Source organism: Clinocottus analis, unplaced genomic scaffold (assembly GCF_023055335.1).
Source record: "Clinocottus analis isolate CAN_PGR_092001 unplaced genomic scaffold, fCliAna1.0.p SCAF_21, whole genome shotgun sequence".
Lineage (NCBI taxonomy): Eukaryota > Metazoa > Chordata > Actinopteri > Perciformes > Cottidae > Clinocottus > Clinocottus analis.
In genome coordinates, this window is record NW_027175943.1 from 13229087 (window position 1) to 13248890 (window position 19804).

The 19804-nt window shown below is 42.0% G+C and overlaps 2 protein-coding genes, 2 long non-coding RNA genes and 1 pseudogene across 5 annotated transcripts; all 5 read right to left on the reverse strand.

The window, feature by feature from the left end:
• Positions 1 to 208: 208 nt before the first annotated feature.
• LOC137791968 (myosin heavy chain, clone 203-like) lies at positions 209 to 2804 on the reverse strand. Of its 2 annotated transcripts, none has more exons than XM_068587195.1 (2): positions 519 to 2804; positions 209 to 410 (listed from the first exon to the last, which is right to left on the reverse strand). In XM_068587195.1, exons 1-2 carry the CDS (start codon positions 2470 to 2472, stop codon positions 331 to 333), a joined length of 2034 nt encoding a protein of 677 aa, XP_068443296.1. In that variant the 5' UTR covers positions 2473 to 2804; the 3' UTR covers positions 209 to 330. The 2 variants fall into 2 exon arrangements, with proteins under 2 accessions (XP_068443296.1, XP_068443297.1); XM_068587196.1 differs by having other exon boundaries at positions 209 to 402; positions 627 to 2801.
• A 3222-nt stretch (positions 2805 to 6026) lies between these two features.
• LOC137792662 (uncharacterized) lies at positions 6027 to 7248 on the reverse strand. Its single transcript, XR_011078123.1, has 4 exons — positions 7153 to 7248; positions 6809 to 6960; positions 6228 to 6263; positions 6027 to 6073 (listed from the first exon to the last, which is right to left on the reverse strand). It is a non-coding gene; the product is annotated as an uncharacterized lncRNA (long non-coding RNA).
• Positions 7249 to 7933: 685 nt separating this feature from the next.
• LOC137792683 (uncharacterized) lies at positions 7934 to 9009 on the reverse strand. Its single transcript, XR_011078125.1, has 3 exons — positions 8939 to 9009; positions 8290 to 8356; positions 7934 to 8197 (listed from the first exon to the last, which is right to left on the reverse strand). It is a non-coding gene; the product is annotated as an uncharacterized lncRNA (long non-coding RNA).
• A 1230-nt stretch (positions 9010 to 10239) lies between these two features.
• Positions 10240 to 13239, reverse strand: LOC137792449 (uncharacterized). The gene is made up of 5 exons (XM_068588129.1): positions 13114 to 13239; positions 12621 to 12962; positions 12294 to 12389; positions 12114 to 12148; positions 10240 to 10390 (listed from the first exon to the last, which is right to left on the reverse strand). The coding sequence occupies exons 1-5, from the start codon at positions 13157 to 13159 to the stop codon at positions 10289 to 10291; spliced, it is 621 nt and encodes a 206-aa protein (XP_068444230.1). The 5' UTR covers positions 13160 to 13239; the 3' UTR covers positions 10240 to 10288.
• Positions 13240 to 17997: 4758 nt separating this feature from the next.
• On the reverse strand, positions 17998 to 19769 carry LOC137792293 (uncharacterized; annotated as a pseudogene).
• Between the last annotated feature and the right edge of the window lie 35 nt (positions 19770 to 19804).

The following is a 19804-nucleotide window of genomic DNA, read 5'->3' on the forward strand; positions in this document are numbered from 1 at the left end:
CATGAACATGCATATGAACACACGTTCACACACATGAACACACATTTACACACACACATGAACACGCATATGAACACACGTTCACACACATGAACACACATGAACACGCATATGAACACACGTTCACACACATGAACACACATATGAACACACGTTCACACACATGAACACACAATTACACATACATATGAACACACGTTCACACACATGAACACACACATATGAACACACGTTCACACAAATGAACACACATGAACACAGGTCCTAATGGGAGGAGCTCCCATCACGGAGGCTCCTCCCATCAGGACCACATTCCTGCAACAGGCTCAGCTACGGCAGCCGGACAAGACAGAGCGCCTTGGCGATACTAGGGGTGGAGCTAGAGGTAGGAGGGTCGGACAGGTGGACAGGTGGAGTAGGGTCGACAGGTGAAGGACACTGGACAGGTGGAGGACACTGGACAGGTGGAGTAGGGTCGACAGGTGAAGGACACTGGACAGGTGGAGGACACTGGACAGGTGGAGTAGGGTCGACAGGTGAAGGACAGTGGACAGGTGGAGTAGGGTCGACAGGTGAAGGACACTGGACAGGTGGAGTAGGGTCGACAGGTGAAGGACAGTGGACAGGTGGAGTAGGGTCGACAGGTGAAGGACACTGGACAGGCGGAGGACACTGGACAGGTGGAGTAGGGTCGACAGGTGAAGGACACTGGACAGGCGGAGGACACTGGACAGGTGGAGTAGGGTCGACAGGTGAAGGACACTGGACAGGCGGAGGACACTGGACTGGCGGAGGACACTGGACAGGTGAAGGACAGTAGACAGGTGAAGGACAGTAGACAGGTGGAGGACAGCGGACAGGTGCAGGACGGTCGAAAGGTTCCCTGGCCGGCACCTTGCGCTTCATCCTCTCCAACTCGACCTCCCTGTCCTCCATCCGCCGGCCAAAGAAGCCCAGGTTTTTCTTCTTCTGCCTGAGGCAGATGTCCTCCAGGTTCACTATCTGGCGCCTCAGCCTCCAGAACTCTTCCTCATTGTCATTTTGTTCACCCTGATATTTGACTTGCAACGAGTGCATCTTGCAGGACTGCTCCTTCAACTTTTGCAAAAGAACTTCGCGCTCCACGTGAGCAGCCGTTTGGATAGTCTTTTCTTTCAGCACGTGCTCCCGCTTCAGAGTACTAATTTGATCCTTCCAGGCCTTGTCGTTGTCGCTGACCAGCTTGGTCTGAGCCTTTAAGTCCTCGGAGAGGCTCTGGATCTTATTTTCCATATCGTGACACTCTGTAAGAAGAGCCTTTAAGCTCAATTCAGATGCCTTTTCTTTATTGTGGCTCTCCTCCTCCAGAGCGGAAAATCGGGACTGCCAGGCATTGTCGTAGTAGCGGGCCAGATTGGTCTGAACTTCCAGGTTGTTGGTGAGGCTCTTGACCTCGTCCTCTAGATGTTCCCTCTCTGAATAAAGAGCCTTTGCGTTGGACTCGCTCTCGGACCGCAGCTTGATCTCAAGATTTAGCTTCTCGGTAAGATCCAGGATTGCTTCTTCCTTCTCCTGGATCGTCGCCCTGAAATGCGATTCAGACGCCTTTTCTTTATTGTAGCTCTCCTCCTCCAGAGCGGAAAATCGGGACTGCCAAGCCTCGCCGCTATCGCAACCCAGCTTGGTCTGAGCTTCCAGGTTTATGGCGAGGCCCTCAACCTTGTTCTTTAGATATTCCCTCTCTGAATAAAGAATGTTTGCGTTGGACTCGCTATCGGACCGCAGCTTGATCTCAAGATTGAGCTTCTTGGTAAGATCCAGGATTGCTTCTTCCTTCTCCTGGATCGTCGCCCTGAGATTCGATCCAGACTCCTTTTCTTTATTGTTGCTCTCCTCCAGAGCGGAAAATCGGAGGTGCCAGGCCTCGCCGCTGTCGCAGCCCAGCTTGGTCTGAGCTTCCAGGTTGATAGCGAGGCCCTCAACCTTGTTCTTTAGATATTCCCTCTCTGAATAAAGAACCTTTGCGTTGGACTCGCTCTTGGACCGCAGCTTGATCTCAAGATTTAGCTTCTCGGTAAGATCCAGGATTGCTTCTTCCTTCTCCTGGATCGTCGCCCTGAGATTCCATCCAGACGCCTTTTCTTTCTCGTTGCTCTCCTCCAGAGCGGAAAATCGGAGGTGCCAGGCCTCGCCGCTTTCGCGGACCAGCTTGGTCTGAGTTTCCAGGTTGATGGCGAGGCCCTCAACCTTGTTCTTTAGATGTTCCCTCTCTGAATAAAGAACCTTTGCGTTGGACTCGCTCTCGGACCGCAGCTTGATCTCAAGATTGAGCTTCTCGGTAAGATCCAGGATTGCTTTTTCCTTCTCCGGGATCGGCGCCCTGAGATCCTTCATCTCATTTTGAGCAGAAATTTCTTTTACTTCAACCTGTGCTTCTTTTTTTGGACCATCTTGAGGCTGAGCCTCGTGTCTCTGGGTATCCCCTTGATACATTTGAAGCAAAGATGGGGAAATATCAATATAAATGTGTCGTAAAGATACTCGTGGCGCGCCTCTTAAAGACGATTGTGGGGCGTCTTTATGAAGATGATCGTGGTCTATTAATAATGACTTCACAGTGAAACACTTTGCTGGTCTTGAAAAGTAAAATAAATCTCCTTTTTGTGTTCTCAGACGTAGATCCTGTCGTACTGCATGCAAGCATGAGCGAAGAGTCAGGAATTGCTTGGAGCAGTTGTACAAATGAGTTTAGGAAAGAGTTGTGCCTTTGAAGCCAAAGTGGGCGGGGCATTCCATCCCCATGGAAACAATAATCACAAAAAAACAAGATGGCGTCCAAAGCAGAGGAAACTGTGTATGTATGTATGTATGTATGTATGTATGTATGTATGTATATATATATATATATATATATATATATATATATATATATATATACATTTGAATGTGTTTTTTTAATTATTACTATTACATTCTCATTTGAATATTATTACGGTTATTGAGAATACATTAATATTAGTATTCGGACTAATAAATTAGCATTATAAAATGATAAACGTCCTTCCTGTGCGTGTCCTTCTTACCTGAACAAGTCCTCCAGCTGGAATCCTTTCTATCCACGGAGCAGAGAGAGGAAAGCTCTTCGTTTCCTCACTCCCAGTGTTCCCAGTGCTCCCAGCAGCGGAGGGGACGACCTTTCTTCTCTTTAACGGGCTCATGGCTTCCTCATAAAACGTAACGGCAGAGCTGCCAACTTTTCAAAAAACCTCGACGAGAAATACGCGCGGCCGAACAGCTGTGTGGCGGGAGGGCGGGACTTAAGACGATGAGTGACAGTCACGTTTAACGCGTGAGACTCGAGAGCCGATACCTCCGTGGTCCGTGTACGTTTTGTTCGTTTGTTTTTCCGTTCATTCGAGAATACGGAAATACGGAAAAACGGCCGTTTCTTCGTTTTCCGTTTCAAACCAAAAACGGGAAAACGGAAAACTACTTCCGTTTTCTCGTTTTTGGCGTCTGAAACCAAAAACGAGAAAAGAGAGACGATTATTTTCATGTCAAAATAAAAGCCAGTAATATGTATTATTATTTACGGTCTTTTAATTCTCATTTACAGTCTTATATGATGCAAACACATCGCAGAGTAACGTTAGAAGAAGATTAATTATTAAATATGAATAAATACACCTGGTTAAGTTAGCAACAGTAGAGACTACAGGCAGTTTAATACATGTATACAACTACTACTACTAGTGCTACTGCTGCTGCTACTACTGCTGCTGCTACTACTGCTACTACTGCTGCTACTGCTACTACTACTGCTACTGCTGCTACTACTGCTTCTGCTGCTACTACTACTACTACTACTGCTACTACTGCTACTGCTGCTACTACTGCTGCTACTACTACTGCTACTACTACTACTACTGCTACTGCTATTACTACGACTACTACTACTACTGCTACTACTACTACTGCTACTGCTGCTACTACTACTGCTACTACTACTACTACTGCTACTGCTACTGCTATTACTACGACTACTACTACTACTACTGCTACTACTGCTACTGCTACGGCTAGGGCTACTACTACTATAGTATATTATAGTAGTAGTAGCCGTAGTAGTAGTAGAAGTAGTAGTAGTAGTAGTAGTAAACTACTACTGCTACTACTACTGCTACGTCTGCTTCAGCTACTGCTGCTACTGCTACTACTACTACTGCTATTACTACTGCTACTGCTGCTACTACTACAACTACTACTACTGCGTCTACTGTTACTGCTGCTACTACTACTACTACTACTACTGCTGCTACTGCTGCTACTGTTAGCAGTAGTAGTAGCTACTATTACTGCTACTACTGCTACTGCTACTGTTACTACTATTACTACGACTACTACTACTACTGCTACTACTACTGCTACTACTGCTACTGCTACGGCTAGAGCTACTACTACTATAGTATATTATAGTAGTAGTAGCCGTAGTAGTAGCAGTAGTAGAAGTAGTAGTAGTAGTAAACTACTACTGCTACTACCACTGCTACGTCTGCTTCTGCTACTGCTGCTACTGCTACTACTACTACTGCTATTACTACTGCTACTGCTGCTACTACTACAACTACTACTACTGCTTCTACTGTTACTGCTGCTACTGCTACTACTACTACTACTACTACTACTGCTGCTACTGCTGCTACTACAACTACTGCTGCTACTAATACAACTACTGCTGCTACTAATACTACTGTTAGCAGTAGTAGTAGCTACTATTACTGCTGCTACTACTGCTACTACTACTGCTACTGCTACTGTTACTACGATTCGTGGCGTGGGCGGGGCAAGTAAAATGTCACAACTGAAAAGAATAAAACTCATTGTTCGTTCTGGAGCTTTCGACTGCAGGTCGAAGGTCGATTTTATTTCTGTCAGCAACAAGTGATGCACACCTCACCCCCTCCTTTACTGTTGCAGACCTCCATCTGACTCTACCGCTCTAAGAGGCTCAGGACACGCTCCTGCTCCAGCAAACACATGGAGAGATGCTTCTGTGAATGAGTGAACGTGCTCTTTATTGCAGAATGGGTGGTCTTCCTCTCACCAGCAAGCCATGCAAACACAAGTATATTCATGTGATCCACCGGGTCCACCCGCCTCCAGAGTTTTATCTGGTGGCGGCATAAACGACATGCGGCTCCGGCTCTCTTCTTTTTGCTTTTGGTCGAAAAGCCACTGCAGCGTAGTTCAGTTCATCAGAGCCCAGATCCTGTGAGAAGAGCATCTCAATGTGGTGATTGACGTGGTTTTAATTTCCACCATTCAGCCCAAAGATGCTGGACATTTCAGGCCAATACACATTTTGATATTTGGACAATATTCACTAATGAAAACAGGATTAGACTCCCTTAAATCTTTTATTTAAACAACAATATGTATGATATGAACGTAGGACTACATTACTTGGTCCTATCACAAACTATATAAAGGAGTTAATAATATGCTTAAATATAATTCTAGCATTTCTACAATGCCACTTCTTGTCAACAACTATACACCATTATTTTAGGGACAAGCTAATATTAGCATCAATCAGGTTCTTTTGAAAATATCCATTACATTTAAGTATGTTTAAGTATTTTTATACACATTTTTATTCCATATGTATATTTAATATTCTTCTTACTGTTTAATTTTTTTTATAACTGTGCTGTTTATTTGTATTGATTTTTTTTTTTTACCTTTATTTACTTGTGAGCAATGCTGCTGTTATCCTGTAATTTCCCCACTGAGGGACTAATAAAGGATTATTTTATCTTAAACAGTAATATAAAGTACAGTATTCACCTCTCTTTGCTCTGGATGCGGTTCTTCCTCATGAGCTACAAACAGAAACAAAACATCTCATTTTATTTTTCATTGGTCCACAAAGAGTTTAGGATTACTGCAGCGTATGGACACAGGACACACAACATCACAGCTGTACCTGTCTGAAGCTTCCTGTTCCTCACAACCAGACCCACGATGACCACGGCCAGCAGAACGCTCAGGACGGACGGGATCACACTCGCCAGCGTAAATGTCCTGTTACACGCTTCAACAGAGATCATCCAGTTAGACTCTACTTCCCCTTAAAGACTTTAAACATGGTCACGATCCAACCGGGCCGAACTGACTTCAGCTCAACTCTTTCACCTTCAAACGTTTGATGATCGGCACAATGATGAAACTCTTTTGGGGAATCTTACCGTTGCACTCGCTGTCCCCGTCATCACGTGGCTCACCTTGCAATGGAGACAAGAGATCAGTCTCAAACTTTGGCCGGTTTCAAGATTCAAGATGTTTTTACTGTCATACGCACAGATAACAGTTATTCTATACAAGGAAACGCTTATTTTGCTCAGTCCTCCGAACACAGAATTACAATAAACTTAAGGTAAAATACGCAACTGTGCAGTGACATACAAGAGATACAAGGTAAAAATGAATAAATAAGGCACAAAATATATATATTTTGAAAGGTTTATATCAAAATTGTGATTGTGTTGCGTACACGATCAATATAGTCACTTATTATATCATATTTTGCAACATAAGCAGGAAAAGACGCAAAAAACGAGACTTTTAAAACCTTACCTTCAATGTTTAAACGTATCACAGTGAAAGTATAATACAAACTGCCAGTATAAATTCCACAGATGTACAGTCCAGAGTCAGATAGATCCACCTTTTTGATTGTGAGAAACAGTGTGCTGATGTTGGTCCTCATTTCATAATTTCCATTTTGAAATCCCGGACAGTACGAAGCGTGACCTTGAACAGAGTTTACCATAAAGGAGATGCAGCTGGCTTTGGATCTGTCCACTCTGAACCAGAAAGTCATAGAATCATACGGTGAGGTGTTGGAGCACAGCAGTGTGACCTCTCCACCGACCTGGACCTCCACAAGCTGACCATCTGAACCTGAGACACACACCCAGCCTGCAACACACACACACACACACACACACACACACACACACACACACACACACACACACACACACACACACACACACACACACACACACACAACAGGGGGTAGACTCTCCGTTAAACAAAAGGACCATGAACATTTCCTTTAAACATAGGAAGTGAACATTTTAAAATCCGGTGGGTTGATGCAGTACTCACCGAAGCTGCAGAGACTTAAAGCTGCGATGAAGGTGAAGGTCTTCATGGTGAAGTTCTTCATGGTGAAGTTCTTCATGGTGAAGTTCTTCATGGTGAAGTTCTTCATGGCGACTGAAGCTCTGCAGCGTCCACAGCTGAACTCTGTTCAGAGAGGCTGCTCTCACCGTGAGGAGGCGGGACGTGTTGTTTTAGTTTTCCCTCCTGCTTCTCAAACTGACCACGTTACTGAACCATTTTAGGAAATTAGTGTAGACCCAAACGCAGAGACAAAGTTATCCTTCACAAAAAACCCTGACATCATGAATATCATTAAGCGTAACGCTTCATATTATCTTCACACTGAGTTAACATGTTAATGCCTGGCAGTGTTCATATGGCTCATGTTGTGATGAACGTCAAGCTGGAAGCTGTGTTGTCACGTCCACCCGAGGCCCTGAAAGGAGCTGCCACACCTTGTGGAGAGGATGCTACGGATGCTGCGTTTGGATGCAGGTGTTTGTTGAAAGTCCCTCGCTTACTTAGCCATGGATGATCGATGAACTATAGGTGCCATATGATGATATATTATACAGCAGTCTACATCTAAAGTGTGGTTTTGTTTGTTGTTCTGGTATGTTTTGGTATTTTTGGGGTAACACAGTCAGTAGCAATCTATAACAAAATGTTATACATATTCTAAACAAAGTAAAACACTGGAAATGAACAATTGGAGATTCAAATAAATTAATTTGGTTTACTTTGGGTTTTTTTGGTCATATACTGACATGAAATGATCGCTAGCTAATATGTATGTTAATGTTGTCCACCAGTAACCAGCATGCACCTGTGATGCGACTCTGAGGGAGTTTGTACCTCTAAGAGCAGACGTTGACATGTCTCGTGAAGGTTACTGAGACCATCAGTGAGGAGTGAAAAGAGTTGAATGGGTTGATATATATGTTGGAAACATATAGCATCATTCTTATGTCTAAAAACTGCCTTTGGTGTGTGTGGTTATGCCTGAAAGTCTTCCTGTGGTTGAGACTTCACTGGTGCTGGTTCCCATCTGCAAACATCGAGCCGCACGTATTTTATTTCCCCTTCATGACAAATGTTTATTTTCTCTCTTTAAACTTACAGATCTCATTTCATTTTCACCTCAGTCTTGTTCAGACACCTCTTCCTCTTCTTTCTGTCAAACATGTGACGTAGACCTCACTCACTCCTTCACTCCAAAAGAAAAGGAGAGAGTTTCATAGACGAGGTTTGTATCCAAAACAAAGTTACTCAGGATTATTCACAAATACTGCAATGGAAACCGATATTTCTTCCCCCAACAAGTCATGATGGACACGTGTGTGCGTGAGGAGACCGACCACAAAATGCCTCCCAGCAAACCTGCATCTGTTGAGCAGTGAAGCTGCATGAGGATGTTGATGATGTCGTACAGGTGAACAAGCAAAATGAGCGTGAGAAAATATGTCGTGTCGTCGGCAGAGAAGGGGACGGTTTGAGAGAAAAGATCTTCTGCCTCGTTCTAAAAGTCTGTTCATCTTGTGGTTTCATTGCAGAGAGCTGAAGACCAGTCTTCCTGTGGCTTCCACTGGTACACAAAGTGTTCACCGCAGTGGAAAATAATGGAGGGGGCGGTGGGGGATCAACAAATAAAAAAGCTTCCTCTTTGTATGTCATATACACATTGTCTGTGTCTATTACCGAACACCTTACAAAGTACACTGCAATACAGAGCACTAACATCTGTAGTGCACTCAGTCCTGATAAGCTCTGTATCAAATGAAACACTTACGTTAACCAATTGGCGGAAGTGACGTCCGCAAATCTGCTCGCGGCACCCGCGAAATTAAGCCGGAAGTGACGTCCGCAAATCTGCTCGCAACACCCGCGAAATTAAACCGGAAGTGACGTCCGCAAATCTGCTCGCGATACCCGCGAAACTAAAACTGACAAAATGAACGCACTTCTTGCCCTATTTTTGTCCCTTGTTTACTTCTTTCTCCACCCCGTGTGGAAACTGCGACACCACCACAATCGAGGCAAGAGGATATAAATAAATAAATAAAAAGCGGGCGGAAATGGCTCCTCCTCTTCCTCTACGTCGCCAAGATGGCGCCCGTTTAGTGCGAGTGGTGTCGTTTTACACTTTTTGACCGTTTGCAGTGCGCCATCCGGGTACTTTGAGTGCACTGAATTCTGCTGGTTTTGTCAGTGTGGCGCCCTAAACACTGAAAGTGTCCAGTAGTACACACAGCCATTCACTTTGTCAGTTTACAATAGTTTACAATATAATTTAACATCTTTAAAAGTCAGTCAAATTGAGAAAAATACATTCGAAGGAAATACTACAATTACTTTCACATTTTCTATCATACTATTTTGCATCTATTTGATTTATTCTTCCATTCTGTACAAATACAAAGGCTTTTATTCCAAATCAAGCTGGTCAGTTTGTAGTTTTCTGCTCTTCATACGTCGCTGCAGAGCTTTGACTTGTGACCGAGTGCTCAGACCACTCTGCTGCCTCTTCCTGTGAAGCCATGATTCATATCTGGCTCTCCGTATGAGTAAGTCAGCATGCGGAGAGCAGCTGAAGACGTTTGTGTAGATGGAGGAGTGGAGTGATTAACGCTATAAGAGATTTTAATGTTTTATAGGAATGCTGCTCTTCTTTGTCTCTGTGGAAATTCATTATTTTGATGTTCATGATCACTGCTGAAGACGTCCTGTGGTGCAGACAATAGCCCCGTTTCCATACACATATTTTAATGCACATTTTGAAGTATCACAAGTCTAAATGCTGCAGCAGGTTTGGTTGTCTCAGCTTCCCTTCACGGTTTCCACAGAGCATTGACTTCATGATTGTAACCTCAGTGGTATCAAACCACACTGCACTGTCTCTTCCTGTCAAACAAGACGTTTACGTCCGTCCCTCCACAACAACAAAGTCCTTTCTGACTCCTCCTCCATCACACATTGACTATTCTTCCCCTCAGACAGCAAGAGAAGTATCAACACTTTGACTGAGAGACAGAAAGAAACACCAGAAAATACAGAATATTGATTCAGATTGTATTTGTTGCCAGTGTCTCCTTCCACACAGTCACACCAGTAGATTACAACAATGCAGCATTAGTTGTGTCTATCTGGTGGCAGCATACACAACGTTCGACTCCATCTCTCTGTCGCGTGCAGGCCGCCGGCTTCTCTTTGGTTTTGGCCTCAGTTCCTCTGATCCCAGATCCTGTAACGAGTCAGTGTCACACGCTGAATCACACACACAATCTGAGGTTGGAATTAATATGAGTGAAAACATAGTAAAGTCTTCTAAATGCTAAAAAACGTGATTCATTTTCCTCCTTCATATTTTGCCTGTGTATCAGTAATCTCATGCTACTTATTTCTATCTTAAAAATGTAAGGGTTTTAATTCAAAACAATAATTTGGACCGTTGCTATGACTTTAGAGACGACCCAAAAGCTTCAAAACGTGCTCTTGTTAAATAATAAGTTATATTATTTGCACGTTGTTTGAACATTTAATGCCTCTGGCAATGTTTGCTCTATTAAATCATATTCTGGAAATCAAATGAGCAGATTCAGAAAACTTTAAAATAACATTTTTAATTAATATTTTAATTTCTATTGCACCAGCGCTCTCGACCCTCCTCCTCCGTGCCGTGCGTCGGCTCTTCTAGATACAGTTTTACATTTTTAGGGTGTGAGCGACTGATGTCGTCAGTCCGAGAGGACTCTATTGAAACTATAAGGGGTATTATTAGTATTATTCCAATGATCCTTACTTTTGTACATTGGGCACCTTTATGGGGGACTTGTCATAATCCAAAACTCATCAAATTTGGAATGTTTGTCAGGTCTGGTGAAAATAGCCATCTGATATAGGCGCAAAAAAAAGTACCAAAAAATGTCCCTCTAGCGCCCCCTAGAAGTTTGACTGGCGACGCCCCTCGCCCAGATTGTCCAATTGACTTGAAAAAATTCACACATGTCCAGCTCCACCTGCTCTACAAAAAAGCCTCTCAGACCCATGAAGTCAGCCTCCCAAAATGTTCCGCCATTTTGAATTTTGTGAAAAACACGTTTTTGCACTTTTATCCTAGAACGCTTGGTCCGATTCATACCAAACTTTCTGTACTTCATGAATGGAGCTGTAACTTTAAGACGTTGTTGAAAGATTTTGTATATCTTATTCCGTTGAGGAAATTCAGACCAATTAACCTCTTAAGGGCGTGTCTTATGTTTTAAGACTCATAACGTTAAAACTATATGGACTAATGACTCCAAACCTTTTATGAATGTGCACATTGCATCCCTTAACATGCAATAAATCAGTCATGCAATTCAAACATTAGGGGGCGCTACAGTAATTCGGGCCATTTGGGATTTTTGGCGAATCTGTCATCTTTCGCCTTTTTTCGCCTTTCTTCTAAATGTATCTCCTCCTACAATTTTTATTCCGATTGACTTCAATTCTGTTCAGGGATGATCTAAAGACCTGCGGGCATATATATGAAGTAATTAAAGCTGCTAGCAGCTGTGAGCGGGTCCTCGCTCTATTCGGGATGTTGGAGGGCGCCGAAGGGTCGCAGAGCACGTCCGGCCGGGAATGTTTTGCCGAGAACGTGCACCAAGTGGGTGTATGTTCCTGGCCGAGCAAGCCATATATATATATATATATATATTTAAAAAAAATAAATTCTTATTGCATATGAAACGCGGCGCAAAAACGCTATGAAACGCCATTGTCGATGAAACAAGAGCCTGCAGGGGAGACATCAGGATACAGGACTCGTAAGACATGCAGAAAAAGTCTTAATCATTTTAATTTTAGGTAAAAAATAGGACTATTTTCTGTTTGATGCTATCTGCAGCAGCTCGGGACAAACAGACTGATCATGTGTTTAAAACAATAAGATAGAGTTTAGTGAAGGTAATGGTTTAGTTCACCTCGTTTCCTTCTGGCTGCGGTTTGTCTTTCACAGCTAAAAAGCAAAAAAACAAATGTTATTAGTTAACTATTACTGATATATGTGTATAGAACAACACAACATAAATCGATACTGCTATATGTGTATAGCTTGTTTTGGATGTGTCCATTGTGTGCAACACAACATGAATCTATTGCACCTGTCTGAAGTTTCAGGACTATGACGACTATCGTGAGGAACACAGACAGACCGGCCAGCATCACACTCATCAGCTTTGTTGTTCCATCAGGTTCCTCTGCAAGAAAAGTCATGAGACAGTTGTTTAAAATATAATTACTGGCTGTGATGACTGCACAGTGAAAAAGGACAACTTTACTTTCAATCTCAGAATTCATTTCCCCGTCGGATTCACCATCACCTAACAAAAAAACATGGTGATGTATGATACATATCACACATATTGTTTTTAGTCTTTTGTCCTTCTGTTTGTAAATATGAGGAAAAGGCTTAAAAAATACAATCTTACCTTGAACAATCAAATTGGTTACACTGGTAAAGATTGTGTGTTTGTCTCCGTAGAATCCACAGAAATATCGTCCAGAGTCAGATGAATTCACTCGCTTGATCTTAAGAAAGACATTGGAGATGTTGGCGCTCATTTCAAATCCATGTTGGAATCCATCACAGAACGAAGCGCTGCTTTCAGACCCGTACATAGAGGAGATGCAGCTGAGCTCGGACCTGTTGCTCAGTCTGAACCACTCTATCTGAGTTGGTTTGTTGGAAATGTTGTCGCATGTCAGAGTGACTTCTTTACCCGGCTGGACCTCCAGAGTCTGAGACTCAGAGACAGAGACAGAGATCCAGCCTGAAACACACAGCAGAGACAACGAGAGATTTACTTCTCAGCTATGAAACCTCAAAACACTTCAAATGAGATCAATACCACCAGTTTGAAAGTATTTTCTGGGGAACATTGAAGTTAAAATAGTATTTGCTATTTCAATATTGGTACTTACTGAGGCTGCTGAGCAGCAAGGCGGTTATTAGGTTGAAGCTCTCCATTGTGCATTCACCCGTGCTGCAGCAAGGGCGCTCTACATCCCTGTAGAGGGGCTTTCATTTGAAAGGGGCGGGTCTTGAATAGTTCATGTCAGGAAGCTCAAATATTTCATCATCAAATAATCTGCACTGTAACCCGAACGTCCTAAGTAATTCAATAGATTAAGTAGTGTATACTCAAAGTTATAGAAAAAGTTCTATTAACTTAATTATGTCAAGTTGCTGAAATATGTTCTTCCTTTTTGAGTAATTTTAACTAAGAATTTTTGATTTAATGGAACTATTTTGTGTATAAGTAGGCATAACTTAAAAACATAACTTCAGTACAACTTAATATAATTAAGTAATTACATAATAAGAATGATAAAGTCATGTTATTTCTATTGTTTCAAATAGGCAGGATTAAAAAATGAACCTAATTTATATAGCACATGCTAAAATACAATAAAATCTCACAAAGTTAGCAACATATTAATGACGGATAAAACGTTAACCTGAAAATTCACATTAAGGAAGTAGTCATCACTTTTTTTTGCGACCGTTATCAAAGTGGATGTTTTGTTGAGGGTGTTTCACAGCTCTGTGCTGTCAGGTCCCCACAGTGGGCTGTAACTTATCTCAACCCGTATAGCGAGTGTGTGCATCGTCTACACCTTCTCTCTGCCTGTTTGACACCATCTCATCATTATACTCACACTGCACAGTTTTCACCCAAAGATACTTCCCTTAAGTCTCTTCGGTAGATTCAGTCGTCACTTCTGTATCTCACGGTGGATGGACAGGGAAAGAGCGTTAAATTGTTCTAAAGAAGAAGAACTTTGTTTGGTGTCAGTCACTCACTCAATCGTGAGGTTGAGATTTTTTATTTTGCGCTCCAATCACTGACAACAATTTCAACTCAATGAAACAGTGCTCAGTGAAAAAAGTCAAATGAAAATAAATCTAAGTTCAGAGCTGGTTGAAAACCACTTTCTCTGTTTGGTGTTCCTGTAAAGACCAAACAATACATATATTCCTTCAATGGTTAAAAAGATAATGGTTATACATAAAAAATCAAAATGGTTAGACAAGAATATCAAATGCTTTTGCTTTGCCAGCGACATTACTCTGTCGGCTCCACTCACTGAGACTTCAGTCTTCTCTGCCAGTGTGTCTCTCTACTTCAGCGGTGGCTGGTTTGAACTCAGAGACGCAAGTGGCGGAACGTTACGTGCTAATGTCCCTGCTAGTACGTGCTAATGTACATTAGCTAATGTCAAGTAACGTTAGCTAGAGTACGTGCTAACATACTCTAGCTAACGTTACTTGACGGTGTATATCGGACCAGCCGAGGCGCTCAGCTGACACTCGCTTTTTTGACTGAGAAAAATGCGGCTAACGAACGTACTCGGAGATGCACGTGGCGGCTAATGTGTGTGCTAACCTACGTAATCTAGCTAATGTTACTTGACGTTGGCTAACGTACGTTAGCACGTACTCTAGCTAACGTTACTTGACAGTAGTGATGTGAAGACCGGATCATTTTACCGAATCGGTTCTTTGAATCTCGTTCATTAAAATGAACGAATCTTTTTTCGAATCACTCGTTCATTTCGGGGAGGGAGGCAGAGTCCGGGGGGAGAGAGCGGGGAGCGGAGGGCATAAAATTCCTGCAATAAAATAATGCATCGTGACAGTTTGGATTATTTGAAAAAGGTAATTCATTATCACACTACAATTTAATTATCATGGCAAACGACTACGCTGAACTGTAAGTAAAGTACAAAAAATGCGAGGTAAACAAATACTTTCTGTTTCCTCTTCCGAGCCATCGCAGGTCATGTGAAAAATGATCCAAAGATCCGTACCGAAGACCCAGTCAAAGTGAACGAATCATTACTGTTTAGCTGGCTGCCAGTGCTGAGCCTGTGCCGATTCCTTCATCTGATGAACGAATTGTGAACGCGTCTTTGGATCAAAGTTTCGTTCTTCTGCCAACCGACTCTTCGGGTCAATGATTCGTTCTTCTGCCGGATGTGAGTCTCCGGCAGAAGAACGAATCATTGATCCGAAGACACGGTCCGGCACTGGGCCATTCACACCAGTTTGTACCTTTCTACTGAGAGCAGATGTTGACATGTCTCGTGAAGGTTACTGAGTCCATCAGTGATGAGTGAAGAGTTGAATGGGTTGATATATACTGGAAACTTATGAAGCAGCATCATTTTGTGGTGCACAAACTAGACAATGGCTTCGTTTCCATACATATATTTTTATACTATGATGCTATTCCATAAAGACATCTATTCTAATTGAGTAAATGTTCTTCTGTTGCTCCATCTTCTTGGCATTTTTGGGGATCCTTGACTTGCAGTTGCAGCAGCCAGTTCATGAACACATGGATTCAGAGGTAGCAGATTTGTCAGCTCAACAGGGTGCAGTCAGAGGCAGATGAGGCAGAGCCTTTTTACTTGTTGATGGCAGGTGAGGCTCTGTGTCGACACCAGATACTGCTGAGTTATCGCTTAGAAGTGGTGACCCAACAAACCTGCATCTGTTGAGCAGTGAAGCTGCATGAGGATGACGCTGTCATCTGGCAAGTGTGAGGCTGATCAGGGCATTTCTTCTCAAGCAGGATGTTGATGATGTCGTACAGGTGAACAAGCAAAATGAGCGTGAGAATATATGTCAGTATCGTCTGCAAAGAAGGGGGCGGTTTAAGAAAAGATTGAGCTTCTGCCTCGTTCTAAAAGTGTGTTCATCTTTTAGAGAAAGTATGAACGCTTTTGTTTTCTTGTGGTTTCATTGCAGAGAGCTGAAGACCAGTCTTCCTGTGGCTTCCACTGGTACACAAAGTGTTCACCGCAGTGGAAAATAATGGAGGGGGCGGTGGGGGACCAACAAATACGAAAGCTTCCTCTTTGTTTTTCATACACACATTCACTTCATCAGTTTACAATAGAGTTTAGAGTCTAACATCTTTAAAGGTCAGCATATCCAGTCAAATTGAGAAAAAGACAGTCTAAGAAAGTACTACAATTACTTTCACATTTCACTTTTCAATTATACTATTTTGCATCTATTTGATTTATTCTTCCATTCTGTACAAATACAAAGGCTTTTATTCCAAATCAAGCTGGTCAGTTTGTAGTTTTCTGCTCTTCATACGTCGCTGCAGAGCTTTGACTTGTGACCGAGTGCTCAGACCACTCTGCTGCCTCTTCCTGTGAAGCCATGATTCATATCTGGCTCTCCGTATGAGTAAGTCAGCATGCGGAGAGCAGCTGAAGACGTTTGTGTAGATGGAGGAGTGGAGTGATTAACGCTCTAAGAGATTTTAATGTTTTATAGGAACGCTGCTCTTCTTCGTCTCTGTGGAAATTCATTATTTTGATGTTCATGATCACTGCTGAAGACGTCCTGTGGTGCAGACAATAGCCCCGTTTTCATACATATATTTTTTGCACATTTTGAAGTATCACAAGTCTGAATGCTGCAGCAGGTTTGGTTGTCTCAGCTTCCCTTCACGGTTTCCACAGAGCATTGACTTCATGATTGTAACCTCAGTGGTATCAAACCACACTGCACTGTCTCTTCCTGTCAAACAAGATGTTTATGTCCGTCCCTCCACAACAACAAAGTCCTTTCTGACTCCTCCTCCATCACACATTGACTATTCTTCCCCTCCAACAGCGAGAGAAGTATCAACACTTTGACTCAGAGATAGAAAGAAACACCAGAAAATACAGAATATTTATTCAGAATGTATTTGTTGCCAGTGTCTCCTTCCACACAGTCACACCAGTAGCAAGGGCCTAGGTTTGCATCGGGTCCATAGGGACTAGTCACGACCAAAGTTTGGACAAAATACTTACATACTCACTCGTCTTTCATAGTATAGAAACTTTGAAACGGATTATTCATTCCTATTATAATATCATGTTCAATCCATGTCCATGTTTTCCAATGCGCCCTCGAGACAGCGAGTGAGAAAGTGGCGAGTCAGAAACACACAAGTTACGTGAGTCGTAAATGCAGAAAGAGAGCTGACAGTAGTCTGACACGGTAAGCTACTAAAATACACCAGGAAATAATAAAGTCTCATATTAGTATTTTGTTTGGTCTCAGCATTGATATTGTTGACCCTTTTGTGCTTTGTAGATAAGAAAATGCCACCAAAAAAGAAAAGAGATATCTGACGTTTTTTTCACCACGTAAGTAGCTATCAAGAAGCTAGCTTGTTGTTAGCTAACGTTAGTAGCAGGCTAACTGCTCACACAGTGCAAACCTGCATTATTTTGAAATGCATTCAGGAAACTCAGGAATCCAGTGAAGATGCAGTGCAGGTTGAGGGAGCAGCAGCAGACGGAGATATCTTTTTGGTTTATTTAAATAAGACATCAAAAGAAAATACAACTTGCTTATAATTGCATAAAGAAGGAAAGCACTTTATGTATCGCCTATTACGTGCTGCTAACTATATTTATTTGACATCTTTTAATTTATTTTGTCTTTTTTTCACTCCACAACTGGGAAAAGTATTTTTTTAAATATATTTTGGAGATACAATATTCTGTTACTGTATATTGACATTTTCGCAAAACATTTTTTATTTTTTTTAACTTTTTATTATTCGTATTTATTTGGTGCAGAATACTGTTTTGTATTTAAACTAAGGTTGTATTACTGTTATTATGTTCAAATCAGTTCAAGGTCACACAAATGGTCATATCTTTTAATAAAGTTGTCCTGTTTGACATAATATCAACTAAGTTTTTTCATATGGCGAGGGTCCCTACCAATGCTGAGACCAAACCTACGCCCATGACCAGTAGATTACAACAATGCAGCATTAGTTGTGTCTATCTGGTGGCAGCATACACAACGTTCAGCTCCATCTCTCTGTCGCGTGGAGGCCGCCGGCTTCTCTTTGGTTTCGCCTGGAAATTTAGAGCCACGTAGTTCAGTTCCTCTGATCCCAGATCCTGTAACGAGTCAGTGTCACACGCTGAATCACACACACAATCTGAGGTTGAGATTATTATGAGTGTAAACCATCGTAAAGTCTTCTAGATGCTCCTTCACATGTCTCATGCTACTTATTTCTAGCTTAAAAATTAAAGGTTTTTAATTCAAAACAATAATTTGGACCGTGGTTATGACTTTAGAGACAACACAAAAAGCTTCAAGACAAAACGCGCTCTCGATAAAAAATAAGTTATATTATTTGTACATTGTCTGAACATTTAATGCCTCTACCAATGTCTCCCCCATAAAATTATATTCAATAATTCAAAAAAGCAGATTCAGAAAACTTTGAAATAACATTTTTAATTAAATTTTGTTCTATCGCACCAGCGCTCTCGACCCCCTCCTTTGTGCCGTGTGTCGGCTCTTCTAGCTACAATTTTATATTTTTCAATTTTCTTATTGTGTATTAAACGCGGCGCAAAAACGCTATGAGACGCCATCATGGATGAAACAAGAGCCTGGAGGGGAGACATCAGGACACAGGACTGGTAACACGTGCAGAAAAAGTCTCAATCATTTGAGACTTTTTCAATCATTTGAGACTCATTTGTGTTTAAAACAATAAGATAGAGTTTAGTGAAGGTAATGGTTTAGTTCACCTTGTTTCTTTCTGGCTGTGGTTTGTCTTTCACAGCTAAAAAGCAAAAAAACAAAAGTGTTATTAGTTAACTATGACTGATGTATATAGAACAACACAACATGAATGTATTAAAATATTGCACCTGTCTGAAGTTTCCTGATCTTAACGGCCAGAACAACAACGACTATCGTGAGGAACACAGACAGACCGGCCAGCATCACACTCATCAGCTCTGTTGTTCCATCAGGTTCCTCTGCAAGAAAAGTCATGAGACAGTTGTTTAAAATATAATTACTGGCTGTGATGACTGCACAGTGAAGAAGGAGAACCTTACTTTCAATCCCAGAATTCATTTCCCCGTCGGATTCACCATCACCTAACAAAAAAACATGGTGATGTATGATACATATCACACATATTGTTTTTAGTCTTTTGTCCTTCTGTTTGTAAATATGAGGAAAAGGCTTAAAAAATACAATCTTACCTTGAACGATCAAATTGGTTACATTGGTAAAGATTGTGTGTTTGTCTACGTAGAATCCACAGAAATATCGTCCAGAGTCAGATGAATCCACTCGCTTGATCTTAAGAAAGACATTGGAGATGTTGGCGCTCATTTCAAATCCATGTTGGAATCCATCACAGAACGAAGCGCTGCTTTCAGACCCGTACATAGAGGAGATGCAGCTGAGCTCGGACCTGTTGCTCAGTCTGAACCACTCTATGTCAGTTGGGACGTTGGAAATGTTGTTGCACGTCAGAGTGACTTCTTCACCCGGCTGGACCTCCAGAGTCTGAGACTCAGAGACAGAGACAGAGATCCAGCCTGAAACACACAGCAGAGACAACGAGAGATTTACTTCTCAGCTATGAAACCTCAAAACACTTCAAATGAGATCAATACCACCAGTTTGAAAGTAGTTTCTGGGTAACATTGAAGTTAAAATAGTATTTGCTATTTCAATATTGGTACTTACTGAGGCTGCTGAGCAGCCAGGCGGTTATTAGGTTGAAGCTCTCCATTGTGCATTCACCCGTGCTGCAGCAAGGGCGCTCTA